Raw genomic sequence first — 21,739 nt, 5'->3', positions numbered from 1 at the left:
CCTCATCTAAGATGCTTCTTCAGTTAAATTCTGATGTTTTACTATGAAAACTGACCAGGTTATAAAATACAATCTCAGATGAATGAACAGCACATGATGGACTACACTGGGTCATTATTTATTTTAGTAACTTCATAGGCAAGAGTCTCTGAAGATGAGGAACAGAATAACAAACACCAAAATACATTTGTCACTTTAGCTGGATACAAAATCAGTATTATACACCGTTTGTGTCTTTTTAGTGTTTATCTTTTCTTTTTACAACACTAAAGGATCACTCTAAGTTGACCGGCACTTTTTATCTCTGCTGGTCACATGACAAAGGAGAGGAAAGTGAGTTAAAGTTCAATGTATTCTGAGCGGCGCCTCAATGTGTCTTAGTTTGAGATCAGAGACATTGGCTTCCTTCACATAATTCTATGTTTCCCGGCTGATCTCACATCCATCACCAAAGTAGAACAACACAGACTTGAGAATGTGCTGAAAGAAGTATGTCCAAGTCGAGGTGTCACCAGCCACGTGCTCTAAGGAGAAGAGGGCTCCACCCTGCACGACAAAGATTTAACATGTAAATTACAAATTATAATAACTAACAAAGTTTTATGGACCCACATGCAGGAGCAAAATATTTACAGCCTCCAATGCTGATAAATAAAAAAAATAACAGTTCAAAAGCAAAGTGCAGCACCAGGAAACAAACATCTAGAAATACAGGAAATGCAAGAATACACAACTAAGAGAGACAACATGACAAACCAAAATTAGGTCCCTCTCTCTCTCTGAAAACAGGACAAAGGTATATAACCTAACATGAGACACAGAGTAACCATTACCAAAAGCTAACTAACAAATACAGAGTTAGACACACATATAAATGCAGAACCTTTATACTGAAAGAAACATAGGGGAAGGCTGCAAAACAAGCAAGAAAACAATTACTATAAAAGCTATTAATAATCACAATAAACACAAATTCTACTAGTTAGTAAAACCAGTTCCAAATCAATTATTTTTCTCTCTGGTAAAATCCATATTTTATAACAATCTTTTTTTTTTTTAACCATTTAGTACTAAACTACATTTACTACGTAACTTGCAACACAATTACTATGAAGGTTGACATGAAATTGAACTGCATATATTAAATGAAAAACTTAATTTAAATGGCGAGCAGAACTGTATATTGTCTAATCCACTATGTTCACAAAGAGGGAAGATTCAATTGATGTCAAAAGTTAAAAGAAAAAAAAACTTCTGGTGGACTGCTCCAAGATTAAGCAGGAAGTTGATGTGGAAAATCAAGAACATTTTGGCTTAGCCGAAGACTGAAGGGTTAAAGAGCAGAGAGCAGGTCAGATAAGTGACTGCAAAAATGGCTACTGAAGCTGGCTTTGCAGGCTCTATCGCTCTTGTGCCCGGTGTGCCTTTTAGGTGAAACCAGCAGACACTGGAGATGTGGACAGAACTGCACATGTGCACCAGGAAAGCCTCCATGCTAATGTGAAAATTCTGACATATAATGTCAAGGCTGACTGGGAAGCCTTTTATTCGCAGTTTCAATTTTAAGTCCAGGCTAATGGTACTGAAGGAATGCACCTAAGCTCACATGGCCACTTCCAGTCAGAGTGGCTTAGCTTGTGGTCTCTTCATGACATTCTTGCGCACAGTGCATCTTTCAATGGTGCTTTTGAAGCCTTTGGATTTGTACTGGCCAGGATGAAGGCAGGAAGGCAAAAACATCTACATAAATGGTGCTTCATGTGACATAAGGCCATGTTAGTAGGCCACAGGCTAAGGCACTGATGCTGTAAGCTCCGAAGAATGTGGAAGGGATTGGCCCACCCTCAGATGTATTCAGGACTTAAAGAGGGGTTTCTGTACACAAAAACTGTGCTCCTTTCTATAGTAAGTAGATCAAAGAACAACAGTGGAAGAGAAACCCCTTACAAGCTTTCTATAGTTTGAAGGAAGCAAAAAAATCTCTTTAAGGTTTCACTTCACTACAGATGACTTAGTGGAGGTCCCAGTGCTTTACTCACTTGAGCCCTGGTCTCGATATGGATGTCAGCAGTGTTGGATCAGGAGCTCTTGAACATTGCAGGTTTTTTTGAAGAGACATCAGCCAAAAGCTTACTGCTATGGATGCAGCAGAGTGGAGGCGGATACATGAAGATGATGTTCACGTCAAACTGGTATTTGTGTGAGATTACCATGGTGTCTCAAGCTCCAAAGGGACTCTGGTTGGTGTTTGATTGTTTATGGTAGTGTAATGCTGGTGAGAGCCACCCACAGGAGAAAAGAAATGGCAGTTGCTCATACCACCGACCTGTGGGAGATGGTGCTCCAGGTGATGTCCATCTTCAATGGTTTCCTGCAGGGTACCCCAATGGAGAGAGTGGTGAAAGACATCCATGGTCTTTTCCCCCAAACTATGAGGGGAAACCACCATGCCCTCCCAGCTATATAGAGTATTTCACCAATTACATCGGGGTCGGCCCTGAGCCCCTTGCGCTCGTAATAGACATGCTGAGAGATGAGGTCAGGCAGGCGTCTCCATAGAGTATGATGTTTGCAGATGATATTGATCTGTAGTGGAAGTAGGCAGTAGGTGGAAGAGAGCCTGGACAGGTTTGAATAACTGGGGTCAATCATCGAAAGAAATGGACAATTCAGGAGACAAGTGAAGAAGAAAGTGTAGGATGGTGTGGATGGAGACAAGTGTTAGGGGTGACTTGTGACAGAAAGACAGATAGTGGCAAGAGCAAAAAGGAAAGTTTGCAAGGTGAGACCTAATATATGGTTTGGAGGAGGAAAAGAGGAAGACCACAGACAAGTTTTATGGATGTAATGAAGGAGAACATGCAGAGGGGAGAGAGGGTGATATGGAGCAGATGATCTGCTATGGTGACCTCTAAATGGACAAGAAGACAAAGATGAAGAAGATTTGTCTGTATTTTCAGTGCTTAGAGTAAAACCATCTATGCATGGTTACAGATTTAATTTCACATTTGCAAATCTGGTTACACACACATTCCAAATTACACATGAACAAATCTCTGTAAAGATTTACAAATATATTTGCACATTTCTGATCACACATACATGAATCAGAATACACACACACACACAAATCCACACAGAGATCAAAATGCACACACACAAATAATTTTGCTAGAATAATAGCCCCATAGTAGAGTCCACCATGTGAAACTAGCAGATTAGCCTAAAATACAACCTCAGATGACCAAAAGCACATGACATATTACATTGTCTCATTATTTATTTAATAATAGCACCCTTTTTGTTTCCAATAAGAGGAATTAAGAAGGTAAATAGCAGCCAGGTGCTGCTAATCAAATGCATTCGATTAACATGTCATCAATAAGTGTGGACACCCATGGAAACCGTTTTGGCAGTTTGTTGGTCTGGAGCAAAGCCTCGACCTCAACCCTAATGAAAATTTGAAGCTTGAACTTAAAAGCCAGGTCTGTACCAGAAACCAACCAAATACTGAAATTGTCAATGGCTACTATAACTGTCAACTACTATATCACAACTGTAGAGCTATAAATGTCTTTATTTTTGTAATTCTTCTTTGTCAAAAAACACAATGGCATGATTTCAATACGCTTCTTTAACCCCTTTGCAAAGGTAAATAAAACTAATAAAGATAATTTGGTTGTGTGTACATCCTTTTTTTCAGATTTCATCAACCAGCTGTCAAGATGGTGGCCCAGGGATGATGATTTGGGCTTGTTTTGCACCTGGGCACCTTATAGTCACTGAAATGAGCATGAACTTCTGTGTGTATCAATGTATTCTAGAGTCAAATGTGAGGGCAAATCAGCTGAACAAGAAAGAACTCAAGGTGACATAATGTCCCAGTTAAATTCCAGACCTCAACCAGATTGAAATGCTGCAGGACATTAAAAGGGCTGTGCCTAAAAAACACCTACACACCTTATTGAACTAAAGCAATACTGTAAAGAGTAGAGGGCCAAAATTCCCCTACAACAATGTGAGAACCTGATAAAGTTATACAGGACAATGATTGTTTCAAGATATTTCCTCTAAAGGTGGTTTTACAAGCTACTGAGTCATGACATGTACCTAGTTTTTCCAAACACTGTTTCTAATAATGACACTGTAAAATAGTTCATGTATTGTTGTTCATCTATTCATTTGATGTGTTTAAACAATTTGAGAACCTGCCATGGACCTGATTCATCTTCTTTAAAAAAAAAAAATGTCCTAATGTTTAAAACCTTACAGCTGCTTCAGTTTTTTAACAGGTGCATTTTATATGGCAAAAATTTGTCTCTAGGTTTTTCAATCACATAAACTCCCATGTTGTGTGGTTTACACTGAAAAGAGTCATGGTACTGAACCAAACAATACACTTACAGGTTCATAAATGAAAACATCAATCAAAAAGAGCCAGAAGTGAAGAATTTAGTCAATGTTTCATTTTTGGCCTGTTTGTCACTAAAAGCAAAATCTGTCATAGACTAAAATTATTAGGGCCCGAGCATTTATTTATTTATTTTCATTGAAATGAATTGCCTTTTTGAGGGCTTTAACATGCTCAAAAACTCACGAAATTTTGCACACATGCCAGGTCTGGTGAAAAATTTCGTATTTTAATGGATTTACATATGAGCACTGGGAAATGGCTCTAGAGCGCCACCTGTGCCTTGTTAAATGCAGCCCTACGAACACATCGTTTGAGCTACATACATGAAATCTGGCACACATGTGTATCATACCAAGACGAACAAAAAAGTCAATTGGCCCACTGACGCAAACCCAACAGGAAGTCCGCAATTTAGAAGTGAAGGTGACATTTTGGCACTAATTTTGCTATTTCCATGCCTCGAACTTTTGCGAACTCCTCCTTGGGATTTGGTTGTATAAGCTTCATTTTTGGTCAGTGTCAACTACACACCTGGGCCATGTTAAATTGCGGAGCTTTGGAGTTTTCGGGATACGGTGAGGCCGTGGCGCCACGGCGAATTTCGATGACTCGCCATGAAAATCTTATTGCCTCTCATTCTGTCATACATTGTCCGATTTGGACCAAAGAGCACACATATGATAAGGCTCCATATTTGACATCAGGGACAGCGCCACCTAGTGGGAACAGGAAATGTCATGTTTTACACTTTGGGGTACGGTATTGTGATGGGTGACATCTGCAGCCTCAAATTTCTCCAGGAAAGCCTTAAGGAGTTGGTCTTGGGTTACAGTGAAAACTGTGACTTTTCGCGAAAGGGTGTGACCCCAGCAGCATGGCGAACTTTGATGTCTCGCCATGAAGAAACAAATTAGTATAACTCACTGAAATCCAGTTTGATCAGTACCAGACTTTACAGGCATGATGTCAGACCCGCCCTGAACAGATTGATGTGCCCATTGTCAGGAATATGCAGAGCGCCACCTAGTGGCAACAGGAAATATCATGGCTTTAATTTTGTTGTACTGATTTTCACAGGTTCATCATGGCCACCTCAAAAGTGGTGAATATCACCATCAGTCCTTCATGATGCTTCAGTGCGAAAATTGTGACTTTAAACTGAACAGCGCACCCTGGTGGCAACGCGGTTCACCATGAAAAATAAAGTTGCTTTTGAGGGGCTTGGAAAGTTTAAAAAGTCTTGAAATTTGGCACACACCTCCAATGTGATGAAGGCTTTCTTGTTATGTGATCATTTTTAAGGAAAATGGTAAAATGGCTCCACAGTTCCCCCTAAAAAATGTCAAAACATCAGCCCCTGCTCTGTGTTTTATCTATGAGTCTGAAACCTGGTAAGCTTATGGAAGATATCAAGATGTACAAAAAATTATCTTGGAGCAATATCCCAAATCCAACAGGAAGTCAGCCATTTTAAAATTAATGTGTAATTTTATCGACATTTTCCCCTCTTTTCAGGCCTCATACTTTGACGAACTCCTCCAAGGGATTTCATCAGATTGAACAATTCTCCAGTGCGTGGAATCTAAAGACCTTTTTGATGTTGAATTGCGAAGCTTTTTACGTTCAGGGAAACGGGGTGGTCATGGCGACACGTGGAGTTTCAATCACTCGCCAAAAAGCAGTAATCTGCTGTCACTCCAAAACACAATGTCCAATCTCTCCCAAAGGTCGCAGGTGTGATGAGAGTCGAGCTCGGAAATGTTTGATATGCCATTTGTCAGTAATGGTTAGAGCACCACCTAGTGGGAGGACTATAATCATGATTGAATGAGATGAAATGTTAGCTGGATGTTAAATGCATGAATTCCATCAATGTGACATCAGATCGGAGGTGCTGGTTTCAGGTGTTGGGCGTGGCCCGACGCGCCGGGGGTGCGAGGGCCCTCATAACGCTGCTTGCAGCTTTAATTTAATTTGTTATTAATAATGTGATTATTTTGGGGAACAGCACAGATGGTGTATTTGCGGATCAATCCATTCGCTTCCGCTTATCCTTTTCAGGGTCACGGGGGGCACTGGAGCCTATCCCAGCTGTCATAGGGCGAGAGGCGGGGTACACCCTGTACTGGTCGCCAGTCTGTCGCAGGGCCAACACACAGGGACAGACAACCATTCGCACTCACATTCATTCACACATTCACACCTAGTGGCAATTTGGATTATCCAATTAACCTATCCCCACAAGCTGCATGTCTTTGGACAGTGGAAGGAAGCCGGAGTACCCGGAGGGAACCCACGCAAACACGGGGAGAACATGCAAACTCCACACAGAAAGATCCCGGCCTGATGGTGGAATTGAACTCAGGACCTTCTTGCTGTGCGGCAACAGTGCTAACCACCGTGCCACCGTGCTGCCCGTATTTGCGGATGTTTTTATTATTCATCCAGTTTTTCAGCAAGTGAAGACATGTATAAAACTCCATGTTTGGAGTTTTATACATTCTGGTAGCAGAATGTGTTGCTGTTCACATGTAACTTGAGAAGAGCTTCTAAGACAATCTGGTGGATGTCTCTGTCTCGTCTACAGTACACTATACAAATAATTTACTCGGGACATCTATATCCCATGCTTAGAGTTTTTTAAATGGCTCACTTATTTCCAATAGACATTAAACTGCAGTTCTTTAATGCTCCACTAGATGGAGACATTGTTAGCTCACGACACTTCCTTCATAAACTCCCCCAACACTGTGATTTGAAGGGTGAGGAATATAGACAACATATTGCAAAACATTTGTGGCTGAAAGCAAGTTACAGGTAAGAATTTTGTAATCTACAGGGTTGTGTGTTTAAAAAAAAAAAAAAAAAGTCTCATAGGGGAATGACGGCACACTTAACCATGTGAGGTCCATGTGCAGTAAAGACAGTAAGTCTGTTTTCTATATTTAACATAAATTGCACAATTTCCAGTCATTTTTGACAATTTCATAAACAAAACAGTGTATTATTGTGTTTAAGTAAAACCTTAATCATCAAATTTATTTCACAGTGCTGGTGATTTTTGGTTAGCCTGCTATGGGGCTCCAAAAGCTCAAACCCAGTGTTTTAAATTAATCAAGTCTTGAAACAATTCTTGGAACTCTAAACAGCATGGTTTACAGTTAATTTTACTGCTTGTTACAAGGTTTGGGAGCTTCGTTGAGGTTCTCCATCAGATAACTGTGCACATAGAATTTTGAAATGATTACATCCAATAGAAAGTTGAGCTTTAAAGCTGTTAGCTCGGAGGTGGTTGTTCCAGTTTTGAACAGCTGTAACAAGATTGATGCTAGTCTGTTTATGTTGTACACATTATATGTGTGAGAATCACACACACACACACACACACACACACACACACACACACACACACACACACACACACACACACACACACACACACAACCATGGCTACATCACTTTAACATACAGACCGAAGGAGCTGGGATCTGTTGGATGAGTCACTGTACCTGTTCGTACTCTTGAATCACAGCTACCTCTCTCTCTCTCTCTCTCTCTCTCTCTCTCTCTCTCTCTCTCTCTCTCTATATATATATATATATATATATATATATATATATATATATATATATATATATATATATATACATACAGTGGGGCAAAAAAGTATTTAGTCAGCCACCGATTGTGCAAGTTCCCCCACCTAAAATGATGACAGAGGTCAGTAATTTGCACCAGAGGTACACTTCAACTGTGAGAGACAGAATGTGAAAAAAAAATCCATGAATCCACATGGTAGGATTTGTAAAGAATTTATTCGTAAATCAGGGTGGAAAATAAGTATTTGGTCAATAACAAAAATACAACTCAATACTTTGTAACATAACCTTTGTTGGCAATAACAGAGGTCAAACGTTTACTATAGGTCTTTACCAGGTTTGCACACACAGTAGCTGGTATTTTGGCCCATTCCTCCATGCAGATCTTCTCGAGAGCAGTGATGTTTTGGGGCTGTCGCCGAGCAACACGGACTTTCAACTCCCGCCACAGATTTTCTATGGGGTTGAGGTCTGGAGACTGGCTAGGCCACTCCAGGACTTTCAAATGCTTCTTACGGAGCCACTCCTTTGTTGCCCGGGCGGTGTGTTTTGGATCATTGTCATGTTGGAAGACCCAGCCTCGTTTCATCTTCAAAGTTCTCACTGATGGAAGGAGGTTTTGGCTCAAAATCTCACGATACATGGCCCCATTCATTCTGTCCTTAACACGGATCAGTCGTCCTGTCCCCTTGGCAGAAAAACAGCCCCATAGCATGATGTTTCCATCCCCATGCTTCACAGTAGGTATGGTGTTCTTGGGATGCAACTCAGTATTCTTCTTCCTCCAAACACGACGAGTTGAGTTTATACCAAAAAGTTCTACTTTGGTTTCATCTGACCACATGACATTCTCCCAATCCTCTGCTGTATCATCCATGTGCTCTCTGGCAAACTTCAGACGGGCCTGGACATGCACTGGCTTCAGCAGCGGAACACGTCTGGCACTGCGGGATTTGATTCCCTGCCGTTGTAGTGTGTTACTGATGGTGACCTTTGTTACTTTGGTCCCAGCTCTCTGCAGGTCATTCACCAGGTCCCCCCGTGTGGTTCTGGGATCTTTGCTCACCGTTCTCATGATCATTTTGACCCCACGGGATGAGATCTTGCGTGGAGCCCCAGATCGAGGGAGATTATCAGTGGTCTTGTATGTCTTCCATTTTCTGATGATTGCTCCCACAGTTGATTTTTTCACACCAAGCTGCTTGCCTATTGTAGATTCACTCTTCCCAGTCTGGTGCAGGTCTACAATACTTTTCCTGGTGTCCTTCGAAAGCTCTTTGGTCTTGGCCATGGCAGAGTTTGGAGTCTGACTGTTTGAGGCTGTGGACAGGTGTCTTTTATACAGATGATGAGTTCAAACAGGTGCCATTCATACAGGTAACGAGTGGGGGACAGAAAAGCTTCTTACAGAAGACGTTACAGGTCTGTGAGAGCCAGAGATTTTCCTTGTTTGAGGTGACCAAATACTTATTTTCCACCCTAATTTACGAATAAATTCTTTACAAATCCTACCATGTGAATTCATGGATTTTTTTTTTCACATTCTGTCTCTCACAGTTGAAGTGTACCTCTGGTGCAAATTACTGACCTCTGTCATCATTTTAGGTGGGGGAACTTGCACAATCGGTGGCTGACTAAATACTTTTTTGCCCCACTGTGTATATATATATATATATATATATATATATATATGTATATGTATACTTTTTTTTTTTTTTTTACACCCAGCACGCCCCTGCGGGCGGTTTATCCTTCAAGCTCGGGTCCTCTACCAGAGGCCTGGGAGCTTGAGGGTCCTGCGCAGTATCTTAGCTGTTCCCAGGACTGCGCTCTTCTGGACAGAGATCTCCGATGTTGTTCCCGGGATCTGCTGGAGCCACTCGCCTAGCTTGGGAGTCACCGCACCTAGTGTTCCGATTACCACGGGGACCACCGTTACCTTCACCCTCCACATCCTCTCGAGCTCTTCTCTGAGCCCTTGGTATTTCTCCATATATATATATATATATATATATATATATATATATATATATATATATATATATATATATATATATATATATATATATATCCACAGAACCAGCAAAGGTGTACTCTCAGTGGCAAGGGAACAATAAGAGAACAGCACCACCAAGGCTGGAGACGGAGCAATACTGGAAGAGCATATGGGGGAAGGATGCAACCCATAACGGCAATGCTCAGTGGCTAGAGGATCTGAGGGCAGACCACAGCGACCTCCCTGAACAGGGTCCAGTAACCATCACAGTGGCAGATATCCAAGAAAGGGTCTCCAGTATGAAGAGTTGGACAGCACCAGGGCCCAACATGGCTGGCTGAAGAAGCTGACTGCACTCCACGAGCGTCTGGCAGCACAAATGAACCAGCTGCTAGTTAACGAGAGACACCCGGAATGGCTAACTGAAGGCCGGACGGTCCTGATCCCCAAGGACCCCAAGAAGGGACCGGTCCCCTCCAACTACCGACCAATAACCTGCCTCAGTACTACATGGAAGCTCCTGTCAGGCATCATATCGGCTAAGATGAACAGGCACATGGGTCAATACATGAGCGGGACACAGAAAGGAATTGGCAAGAATACCAGAGGCGCAAAACACCAGCTACTGGTAGACAGAACAATCAGCCGAGACTGCAAGACCAGACTGACCAACCTGTGCACTGCCTGGATTGATTACAAGAAGGCCTATGACTCAATGCCCCACAGCTGGATACTGGAATGCCTAGAATTGTACAAGATCAATGGGACCCTAAGAGCCTTCATCAGGAACTCAATGGGGATATGGCGTACAACACTAGAGGCCAACTCCAAGCCCATAGCACAAGTCACCATCAAGTGCGGGATCTACCAAGGAGATGCTCTGTCCCCACTGCTGTTCTGCATAGGCCTGAACCCCCTCAGTGAGATCATTAACAAGACTGGCTACGGATACCGACTACGGAACGGAGCAGTTGTCAGCCACCTCCTGTACATGGATGACATCAAGCTGTATGCCAAGAGTGAACGAGACATCGATTCACTGATCCACACTACCAGGCTATACAGCAATGACATTGGAATGTCGTTCGGACTGGAGAAGTGTAGTCGGATGGTAACAAAGAGAGGGAAGGTAGTCAGAACTGAGGGGATTGAACTACCAGAAGGCAACATTGCAGACATAGAGGACAGTTACAAGTACTTGGGGATCCCGCAGGCGAATGGGAACCATGAAGAGGCCGCTAGAAAAGCTGCAACCACCAAGTACCTGCAGAGGGTCAGGCAAGTCCTGAGGAGTCAGCTGAATGGTAAGAACAAGATCCGGGCCATCAACACGTACGCCCTGCCCGTGTTCAGGTACCCTGCTGGGGTAATAGGCTGGCCAAAGGAGGAGACAGAAGCCACTGACATAAAGACAAGAAAGCTCCTTACCATGCATGGAGGGTTTCACCCCAAGTCCAGCACCCTGAGGCTGTACGCTAAGCGGAAGGAAGGGGGCCAGGGACTGGTGAGTGTCAGCACCACAGTCCAGGATGAGACAAGGAACATCCAAGAATACATTGGGAAGATGGCCCCAACTGACCGAGTGCTCAATGAATACCTCAGGCAGCAGAAACCCAAGAAAGAGGAGGGAGACGAGGAACCATCATGGAAGGACAGGCCCCTGCACGGTATGTACCACCGGCAGATAGAGGAGGTGGCTGATATCCAGAAATCCTACCAGTGGCTGGACAAAGCTGGACTGAAAGACAGCACAGAGGCACTAATCATGGCAGCACAAGAACAAGCTCTGAGCACAAGATCCATAGAGGCTGGGGTCTATCACACCAGGCAAGACCCCAGGTGCAGGCTGTGTAAAGATGCCCCAGAGACAATCCAGCATATAACAGCAGGGTGCAAGATGCTAGCAGGCAAGGCATACATGGAACGCCATAACCAAGTGGCCAGCATAGTGTACAGGAACATCTGTGCCGAGTATAACCTGGAAGTCCCGAGGTCAAAATGGGAGATGCCCCCAAGGGTGGTGGAGAATGACCGAGCTAAGATCCTGTGGGACTTCCAGATACAGACGGACAAAATGGTGGTGGCTAACCAACCGGACATAGTGGTGGTAGACAAACAGAAGAAGACGGCCGTAGTGATCGATGTAGCGGTTCCGAATGACAGCAATATCAGGAAGAAGGAACACGAGAAGCTGGAGAAATACCAAGGGCTCAGAGAAGAGCTCGAGAGGATGTGGAGGGTGAAGGTAACGGTGGTCCCCGTGGTAATCGGAGCACTAGGTGCGGTGACTCCCAAGCTAGGCGAGTGGCTCCAGCAGATCCCGGGAACAACATCGGAGATCTCTGTCCAGAAGAGCGCAGTCCTGGGAACAGCTAAGATACTGCGCAGGACCCTCAAGCTCCCAGGCCTCTGGTAGAGGACCCGAGCTTGAGGGTCTCCACCACCCTTGGGGGCATCTCCCATTTTGACCTCGGGACTTCCAGATTATACTCGGCACAGATGTTCCTGTACACTATGCCGGCCACTTGGTTATGGCGTTCCATGTATGCCTTGCCTGCTAGCATCTTGCACCCTGCTGTATATATATATATATATATATATATATATATATATATATATATATATATATATATATATATATATATATATATATATATATATATTGGGAACCATGAAGAGGCCGCTAGAAAGGCTGCAACCACCAAGTACCTGCAGAGGGTCAGGCAAGTCCTGAGGAGTCAGCTGAATGGTAAGAACAAGATCCGGGCCATCAACACATACGCCCTGCCCGTGATCAGGTACCCTGCTGGGGTAATAAGCTGGCCAAAGGAGGAGATAGAAGCCACTGACATAAAGACAAGAAAGCTCCTTACCATGCATGGAGGGTTTCACCCCAAGTCCAGCGCCCTGAGGCTGTACGCTAAGCGGAAGGAAGGGGGCCGGGGACTGGTGAGTGTCAGCACCACAGTCCAGGATGAGACAAGGAACATCCAAGAATACATTGGGAAGATGGCCCCAACTGACCGAGTGCTCAGGGAATACCTCAGGCAGCAGAAACCCAAGAAAGAGGATGGAGACGAGGAACCATCATGGAAGGACAGGCCCCTGCACGGTATGTACCACCGGCAGATAGAGGAGGTGGCTGATATCCAGAAATCCTACCAGTGGCTGGACAAAGCTGGACTGAAAGACAGCACAGAGGCACTAATCATGGCAGCACAAGAACAAGCTCTGAGCACAAGATCCATAGAGGCTGGGGTCTATCACACCAGGCAAGACCCCAGGTGCAGGCTGTGTAAAGATGCCCCAGAGACAATCCAGCACATAACAGCAGGGTGCAAGATGCTAGCAGGCAAGGCATACATGGAACGCCATAACCAAGTGGCCGGCATAGTGTACAGGAACATCTGTGCCGAGTACAACCTGGAAGTCCCGAGGTCAAAATGGGAGATGCCCCCAAGGGTGGTGGAGAATGACCGAGCTAAGATCCTGTGGGACTTCCAGATACAGACGGACAAAATGGTGGTGGCTAACCAACCGGACATAGTGGTGGTAGACAAACAGAAGAAGACTGCCGTAGTGATCGATGTAGCGGTTCCGAATGATATATATATATATATATATATATATATATATATATATATATATATATATATATATATATATGGAGAGAGAGAGAGTTTAAGAATAAACTTGTTTTATAGTTATAACAAGTTGCAGACTTCTTGTTTATTCTCTGCCCAACTCTGCTTGGATCAACTGATCGTTGTGTTTGTGGCATTTCAAACACACATTGCCAACAGGCAAGCTGCCCTCTGGTCAACAAACTATGCATTATCAGCACTCACTTTACAGAATGTTGTCCAATTCTTATCTGATAAAGGATTTCATCTGCTCAACAGTCCTGGTTCTTCTTTGTTGTATATTCAATTTCATGACACACCAGATGTTTTCAGTTGGTGAAAGGTCTGCGCTGCAGGCAGGCCAATTCATCACCCGGACTCTCCTATTACAAAGCCATGCTGTTGCAATAGCTGCATTATGTGATTTAGCATTGCCTTGCTGAAATATGCAAGATCTTGCATGTAAAACGCAACATCTGGGAGGGAGCATATGTTGCTCTAAAACCTGCATATACCTGTCTGCATTGATGGCACCTTTCCACATTTGAAAGATGCCAATTCCAAAGGCACTAAAGCACTTTCATACTATCAGAGATTCAGGCTTTTCGAACTTAATGCTGACAACAAACTGGATAGTCCTCCTCTCTTCTCTCCTCTCTCGTCTTCAGTTTCTCCAAAGGAGATTTTCAAGTTTTGATTTGTCTTACCAAGGAACAGTTTTACACCTCACATCAGTCCTTTTTAAATTAGCTTTGGTCCAGAGAAAATTATGGCATTTCTGTGTCATGTTCACTTATGGTTTCTTCCTTACACGGTGAAGCTTTAGCCTGCATTTGTGGATGAGACAGCAAACTGTGGTCACAGTGATTTCTGGATGTGTTCTTGAGGCTGTGCAGTGATTTCAATGGCAGGATCATGCCTTCTTGTACTGTCTGAGGGCCTGGAGATTATGGGCATCCAATATTGATTTTTGGCCTTGTGTTTTTGTGCAAGGAGATTTCTCCAGATTCTTGGAATCTTTTGTCAATATTATGTGTTATAGACGATAGGATATTCAAAATGTTCACAATGTTTGAAGAAGATTATTCTTAAATTGCTCCACAATTTGTAGACAGTTGTGCTCATCTTTAACATGCTAAGATGCTCTTTTATTTACCAAATCATGTTACTGAGCAGTTGCCAGCAGTTGCCACTGCACAGACTCAAACTTTTTTTTCACGTGACTGTATTTACAGTGATGCTGTGCTTTTCCAGTTAGAATAATTAGATGCAAATGCTGCCATCAAATTCCAAGCTAATATTGAGCTGAGGTAATATTTCTCATGAAATGTTAAAATGTTTCAGTTTAAACACGTGGTGTATTTTCTCTGTTCTGATGTGAACAAAATGTGGATTTATGAGATTTTCAGAGCACTGCATTCTATCTTTACTTACATATTACAACATATTACAAAACAACCCAACATTTTGGAGCAGGGCTATTATATACCACTGCTGGTATATACCTTATATTTTGTCTTCTTTCAACTGTATTGCATGCTTCATCCTGTCACCCCAATGTTACAAGCTCCTTAATCATGGGATGTACTTAGTTCTTCACAGGACTGCACAGACTCAAACTTTCTTTCTCACATGACTGTATTTACAGTGATGCTGTGCTTTTCCAGAAAGGAACTTATAAAAAAAATAGCAATTCTGGTTTTGTATCTGCTTATTTATGACACAAGGTGTGACAAATTTCGTGTTAAAATTAATTCTACAAATCAGTTGTATTGAATGCAAATTCTATGCAATCTAAGCATTAAAGTAATATTAAACAAATTATTTGTTTTTTGGTTTGGTTTATTAATTTGCAAAAATTAAAGATTAAGGTATTTTGCTAACTGCTTACAAATCCCAACCAGAACACGAACGAGTTATCTTACACGAGTAGCGTACACTGTCCTTTTTTTTTTTTAAATAAAAAAAATAAATAAAAAATAAATAAAAAATACATTTCCTTACGACGCTGCGGTCTCTCGTCCGTTATTGAAACCAGAGGCATTTACCGACACTCCCCAACAATTTGCTGAGAGTCATCAATTATGCAGGGTAGCCGCACGCACTGGGAAGGAAGATAGCAGCAACAATATGGCGACAGCCGCATTTACTCCCGGCTCTTTCTCACATCTGCAGTTCGGTGACAGCTGTCTGGATTTCTGTTAATGCGAGAAAAAGTAAGTAGACCTTATTTTTTCTGCTTTGTCTTTTATTTCACGTCACGGGATGGATCTCGGTCTTACTTTGTCGACTGACTGCATCCCAGTGCCGCAGAGCGGTCCCTCTCTCAGCATCTTTTCCCAGCGTCTGTGGAGGGCTCCTTGCCAGTACATGGACTAATATGTAAGCGGGGCGGCAGGCAGAAGTAGCCAAGATGTGATTTATGGAATGAAAAACAGCCATCGAAATGCGACGTGGTAGAAAAAGGGGAGACGGGAGGTTGTTAAGGGAGTTGGCCCGCCGCTGGATAATAGGCTATGACATTTCAGTGTGTCGGGATGTAAAACACAGCCTACGCATATAAGTGAGATCATGTCAAACTTCTGTCAGTGGCTACAGCAACTATGGTGTGTGCTCTCAATGGCTACGCGAATAATGCGCCCCTGGCAAAAAATCATCCTCCCAGCATTTCCAGCTTTGTGCCATTATTTTCTAGGCTAACTGATAGTTTTACCCCCTCCTCTGCCACCCCCACACTCCACCTCTGTGCCCCCCTCCCTCTTTCAGTCTCTTTGGAGACTGTATTGCAGGAAGAGGTAGGTGCGTCTGTAGTTTGGCAGTCCTCAAAGGGGACCACGACACCCCTTTCTAGTCTTTTCGTGCAGTATTTCCCGCGGTGGTGGTACTCTGTAAACCTGCATCACAAGGAGTCTATAGATCTCCGAGGTCTATAGATACGGGTGCGGTGGCTAAGCTGTAACATTAAGGCCATTTTAGTTTCGTTTATTTTCTGCAAAAAGCCCAATTTCACTTTCTGTTGGGAGAACTGGGTTGTGCTGACTTCGTGTGTGTTTTTGTCGGTCCAGAAATGAGTATTCGGGATGTAGCTTGTGCATTTAACTGACCTACTAGAGTCAGAGCCCATATAGCAGCAGTAAACCACACTGCAGTATTTTAGGCTATGGCCCTATAGAACAACGGCGCGCCTCAGTAACAGTGGACTTTACCCTGGACTGCACAGGCTACATATCAGCATCACCAGGCCACTTTCATGGCAAGACGTAGAATATTAAAGAGGGAGTGGGTGGTCTTAATCCCACAAAGGGTAGAAGTTCTCTAAGAAATAGGAAGATGTGTGCTTGATTTGTGTTCAGTTTTACCGCACAGCTCCCTGAAGGGAAGAGCTCTGTAATAATTGTTTCTCTTTCCTCGTCTGTTCTCTGAGGACAAACGGGTTCAGATGAATAATCAACTCATCAAATTCCCACTCAGGACATCAAAACTTCGGGCCTACCTGAAATAGAGTCAGCTCTGTCATCCCCGTATATGATATGAGGGGGTTACTTGAGCCCCCTTTCATATTTGGCAAGCAGCTTATTTTCTCAGCAACGCTTTCGTTTTGATGGCATTTAGAGGCTGGCAACGTTTAGACTTCGCTGCAGGAAATGAAGGATGAAGTTCTGTCCGATCCATGTGACTCTGATGCAAGAGCCCCGTACGCCTCCTACTCTGGAGCACAGTTGTCTCCGCGGTGTCCTGATAGCTTCATCACATGTCAGGTCATCATCAGAGAGAGAGAGAGAGCCGAATCAAAAGCTTCTCTTTTCTTCACCGGGAGTGCGGCCGCTGTGCGCCTGGATGCCTTTCCTATGCGCAGAGGGCGCAGCGTCACGGCTCTTTTTCAATGGGAGGCAACTGAGGCTCTCGGAGTTTTGGGGCTTTTCTATCATCCATTCCTTATTTTCACTTTGAGCGGATTTTAATCAAACCGAGACCGGGTTGGCTCTGCGGAATTTAGCTCCGGCTGTGTGCGGTAGCATTCACTGCAAATTATGTAAGAGTGACCCGAGCGGCGCTTTTAATTCGAGAAAAAGTCCTATTTTTGCACTTTTTAAAAATGTTTTTCATGTTATCCTTTAAGTTTTGCTGGAAATCATAAAAACGACATCTGCAAAATTTCGAGCAGTTTTACTGCCTGTTTTTTTTTTTTTTTTTTTTTTTTTTAGATTTGTCCCAGCTTTACCTGTGAGTGCACACGAACTGCTGGTCATGCTATTGCATCCTGGTTTGAATCACCTTGACGGATCAATTGATGTAGCGTTGGTGGAAGGAGACTTGGAGGTTGTGCCGTGGTTGGGTTACTTAAATCGGACTTCGTTCCCCTTCTTTTTTTCCAACATATACTCAGATACCGGGTTGCCGGATCTCTCTCTGCCTGTGGATTGCTTTTGAGTTCGTTTTTGATTTATACCCAGGTCTGTAACCTTGCCATTGTTCCCCTAAATGTTTTGCACACACTCATGTTTGAATTTTTGACTTGACTGTTTAATACAGTGTATTATAGAGCATGCACAGCCATCTGGGGACTGAAATCTATCTATTCAGGGTGCATGAAGACAGTATTATAAGTATTATAACCTTACTTTTAAGCAATGAGTCAGAGTATGAGAGGCTAAATAACAGTGACCAATTCATAAAATCATTTATGCATTACTGTGTGAAACGGTTCTGTGCCTAAGAATGTTAAACGATTATAAATCAGTAATTAATAAAGTTAATCAATCATTTAACTGTTGTTACAGGATGTCGGATACCAGGAATGTGGCATTTGTAAAGTGTATCACAGTAGGGGTCAGGTGGATGAATTTGTCACACTGAATCACAAAAACTGTGATTTATGGGCAAGCTAAATGTATTTTAAAGCCAGCTCATCATGCACAGTGAATATTTACATTATCATCATGGATGAAACCCCACCCTGACTCGCATTAAGTTTATTAAGTTCTTTTGGTGACAGTGTTCTCATGTCTGACTTTACTGAAATGAGAAATGTCTGGTGCTTTCTGGCTTGTGTGTTTGTTTTGCACTGAAGAGGGCTGAATTTGCCTGTGTGCACTTAACATTTCTACTAGCAGCAAGAGCTGTTTGAACTCCACCATAGCTTAGTTTTTCCATATCTGGGTTTATCATTTCCATAGCTGAAAGCTGCACATACGCTGCTGCAGAGTTGGATATCTCTTCTAGTGAGAGCTACCACTTTCACATTATGGTTTTTCATTTTATTCTTCACTACTTTAGGCGCTGTGTAGCTGCAAATAAAATGTAAAGTAAATGCAGAATTTAATGTCAGATATATTTTGAAGGAGAGGCTATCAGACGTACAGTGCATAAACTCAAGAAGAGAAAACTTGACACGTCTCCTTGTTATGTAAAGTTGGGGTCACAGAGGTGAGAACAAAAGGGAATTCAATGCTGTCTGTGTGCCTCAGTCATTAAGGCTGATGGTTAGATGCTTGCACTTTTTATGTCTTTTAACCCTCTTTTTCTCTTTGTTGAGTATCTGTTCTCACTCTTCCACCCTTTATCGTTGTCTTCCTATCAGAGCTGGATGTCTGGGATGGAAAACAAATAAAGAGGAAATAGCTGCAGGATGAAAACATGGCCGCACCCCTTCTTGCACCCCCAGGACCTGACAGCTTCAAGAAATTCACCCCGGAGTCACTCGCTAATATCGAGAAACGCATCAAAGAAGAGAAGAACAAGAAGCCGCCCAAGCCAAGATCAGACAGCAGTCACCGCGACACATCCGACGAAAATGAGCCCAAGCCCAACAGTGACCTGGAGGCTGGGAAGAGCCTGCCGTTCATCTACGGCGATATCCCTGATGGAATGGTGGCCACACCACTGGAGGATTTGGACCCGTTCTACCTGAATCAGAAAGTAAGTTGTTATACAGCCTTACTCCACTAAACAAATGTCCTCTTCTTACCAGACAAACACTACATATATTAAATCAAGTTTAAGGATTCCAACTCTCTTGAATTCTCTGAATAGTATTAAACCATTGTCCTGAACCCCCTGATGGGCAACTGCCATCACTGTAAACTTAACACATTAGGTGATTTGAAATGAACAACAAATTTAGATCTCATATCACTTCAAGCAGAAAAATCAAATTATTGTTACCACAGAGCTAGAGATAACAAAGATGACCTTGAGGCAATCAAGTGCTTTTCAAAACTATTTTTTAGTCATGGTACTGGGGCTTCGAGGCAGTCATTAGAGTGTGCTTTGATAATATAAAATATCTGTGAGTTTACATATATGTTTTTTTTTTACTACACTTGTACAATGAAAGCAAAGCTGAGGAAGAAGGACATTTGGCTCGTGCAACACTGCAGGGCTGCTGTGGAATGCAGTTCTTGGGCAGCGGTTAGTCTCGGGTTTCTGCAGGGTTGATTAATAATATGTGTTAATGCATAATAAAGATGATGTAACAGCTGGAGGGGACGACAAATTTGCCTTCATGTTTCAGTGCTATTGTGAACTGAATTCTGTTACGACAAAGCAAACTCCCACATAACAAGTGCTCTGTCAGGATGGCGGAGGAGAAAAAACGATCTAACTGGATTGTGTTTATCAGCGCAGCATATGTGTGTGATTTCTTTTTTGAGTTTTAGTGTTAAACAGTACATTTCTTTAATTTTAAAATAGATAAACCAGAAAAAATCAAAGGTTTTCTCAGTGTTCTCTCAAAATCATTGTTACGCAGCGTTTGTACCAAACTCCAAACTCATATTTCCCCCCCAAATCATGTATTTCTTATTAATGAGACCCACGGCGCTGAGATTCCTGTCACTCCATACTAGGAAAAGAGGAATGAGTAGTGGAAGGCAGAAGATGGCAGAAGGGGACAGGGAGTGGAGAGAAAAAGGCTGGAGTGTGCAATAGTACTTTCAGCTGTGTATAGGTGGGGAGTAGCCAGTCTCCAGTGTGGTAGCAGGGATAATGTGTAAGAGAATCTGTGGGCTCTGTAGACGCCAGAAGCCCAGTCAGCAAGACTCGTGATCTCAACGAGAAGCACTTCCTCGTAGCCTGGATGGAACTATTAAGTACATGTGCCTTTTCTTATCTATTGAGCCAAAGCCCTGATTCAGTAGTGTGTATATATATATATATATATATATATATATATATATATATATATATATATATATATATATATATATATATATATATATATATATATATATATATATATATATATACACACACTACTGAATCAGGGATATTCAGTTGGAATATTCAGCATTCTTAAAAAAAAAAAAAAGTCAAAAAGTGTAAAAATGTCATTTTGTTACATGAAACATTAAATTTAATGAAATCTGGTCAAATGAAATTTACTTGATTCAGTTTATGTTAAGCTGTTCGTTAGCTGTTATGTTTTCTGATAATGATTTATTATTTGAATAAATAAACATTTGTCTTTATATATTTCATTTGCTATTTTCTTAAAATAATTGCTTCATGTTTACAAAGGCCAAGAATAATTTTTCAGATTGATCTAAATCTTCCTGCAGAGTTTTCTTTTAAACAGTAGTGTAATGATAATCAACCCCCTGTGTATTTATATGCTCTTACTGTCCAGATGATTTGCGGTACATGGCGGAAGTATTCTTTAAAATGGTTATGATGACATGATAACATCTACATTATCAGTATACAGGGTTCTGCTTCAAACGAAGTAGCATAGCATAGTATTTCCACATGGTCTTTGACCAGAATATCATGCGAGAGGTCTTTTAGACTTATATTTCTTCTGTTGGTACAAAAGTTAATATAATACCGTATAATTGCTGCAGGTACACTTATGTGCTGTGTCAACATGCATAAGCTAAATAAGATCACTCAGAAATATAAAAATGCCTCACTGGCGACTTACAGCCACAGTCCTTAGTTTGTTTGTTTTTTAATCCTCTGAGCAGCTCTGTTGGTGCAGCTGTGACTATGCTGCATGGCTGAAGAACACATTTACACTAAATTAGGTAAATAAGGTATGGGTGCTAAACTTTTACACTTCCATCCATCTTTGGCTTCACTGATTCCTGCATACAGTATGTGTTTCTGA

General features: G+C 42.3%; 1 protein-coding gene across 3 annotated transcripts in view; it reads left to right on the top strand.

The window, feature by feature from the left end:
- The first annotated feature begins 15,692 nt into the window (after nt 1-15,692).
- scn8ab (sodium channel, voltage gated, type VIII, alpha subunit b) overlaps nt 15,693-21,739 on the top strand; it is a 45,724-nt gene continuing 39,677 nt past the window's right edge. For 2 of the 3 annotated variants that reach the window (XM_086292198.1, XM_086292196.1), the window contains exons 1-2: nt 15,693-15,848; nt 19,214-19,551. In XM_086292198.1, the coding sequence (XP_086148324.1) occupies nt 19,270-19,551 (282 nt within the window). In that variant the 5' untranslated portion in view covers nt 15,693-15,848; nt 19,214-19,269. Of the gene's footprint in view, nt 15,849-17,625; nt 18,087-19,213; nt 19,552-21,739 lie in introns of those variants that run through there. The other variant, XM_086292197.1, reaches the window with a different exon arrangement.

This window comes from Aulonocara sp. 'chitande type north' Nkhata Bay, linkage group LG5 (genome assembly GCF_057382095.1).
Source record: "Aulonocara sp. 'chitande type north' Nkhata Bay isolate Kocher_YH1m ecotype deep benthic linkage group LG5, A_spYH_male_GT1.1, whole genome shotgun sequence".
Classification (NCBI taxonomy): domain Eukaryota; kingdom Metazoa; phylum Chordata; class Actinopteri; order Cichliformes; family Cichlidae; genus Aulonocara; species Aulonocara sp. 'chitande type north' Nkhata Bay.
This window is presented reverse-complemented; position numbering and strand designations above follow the sequence as displayed.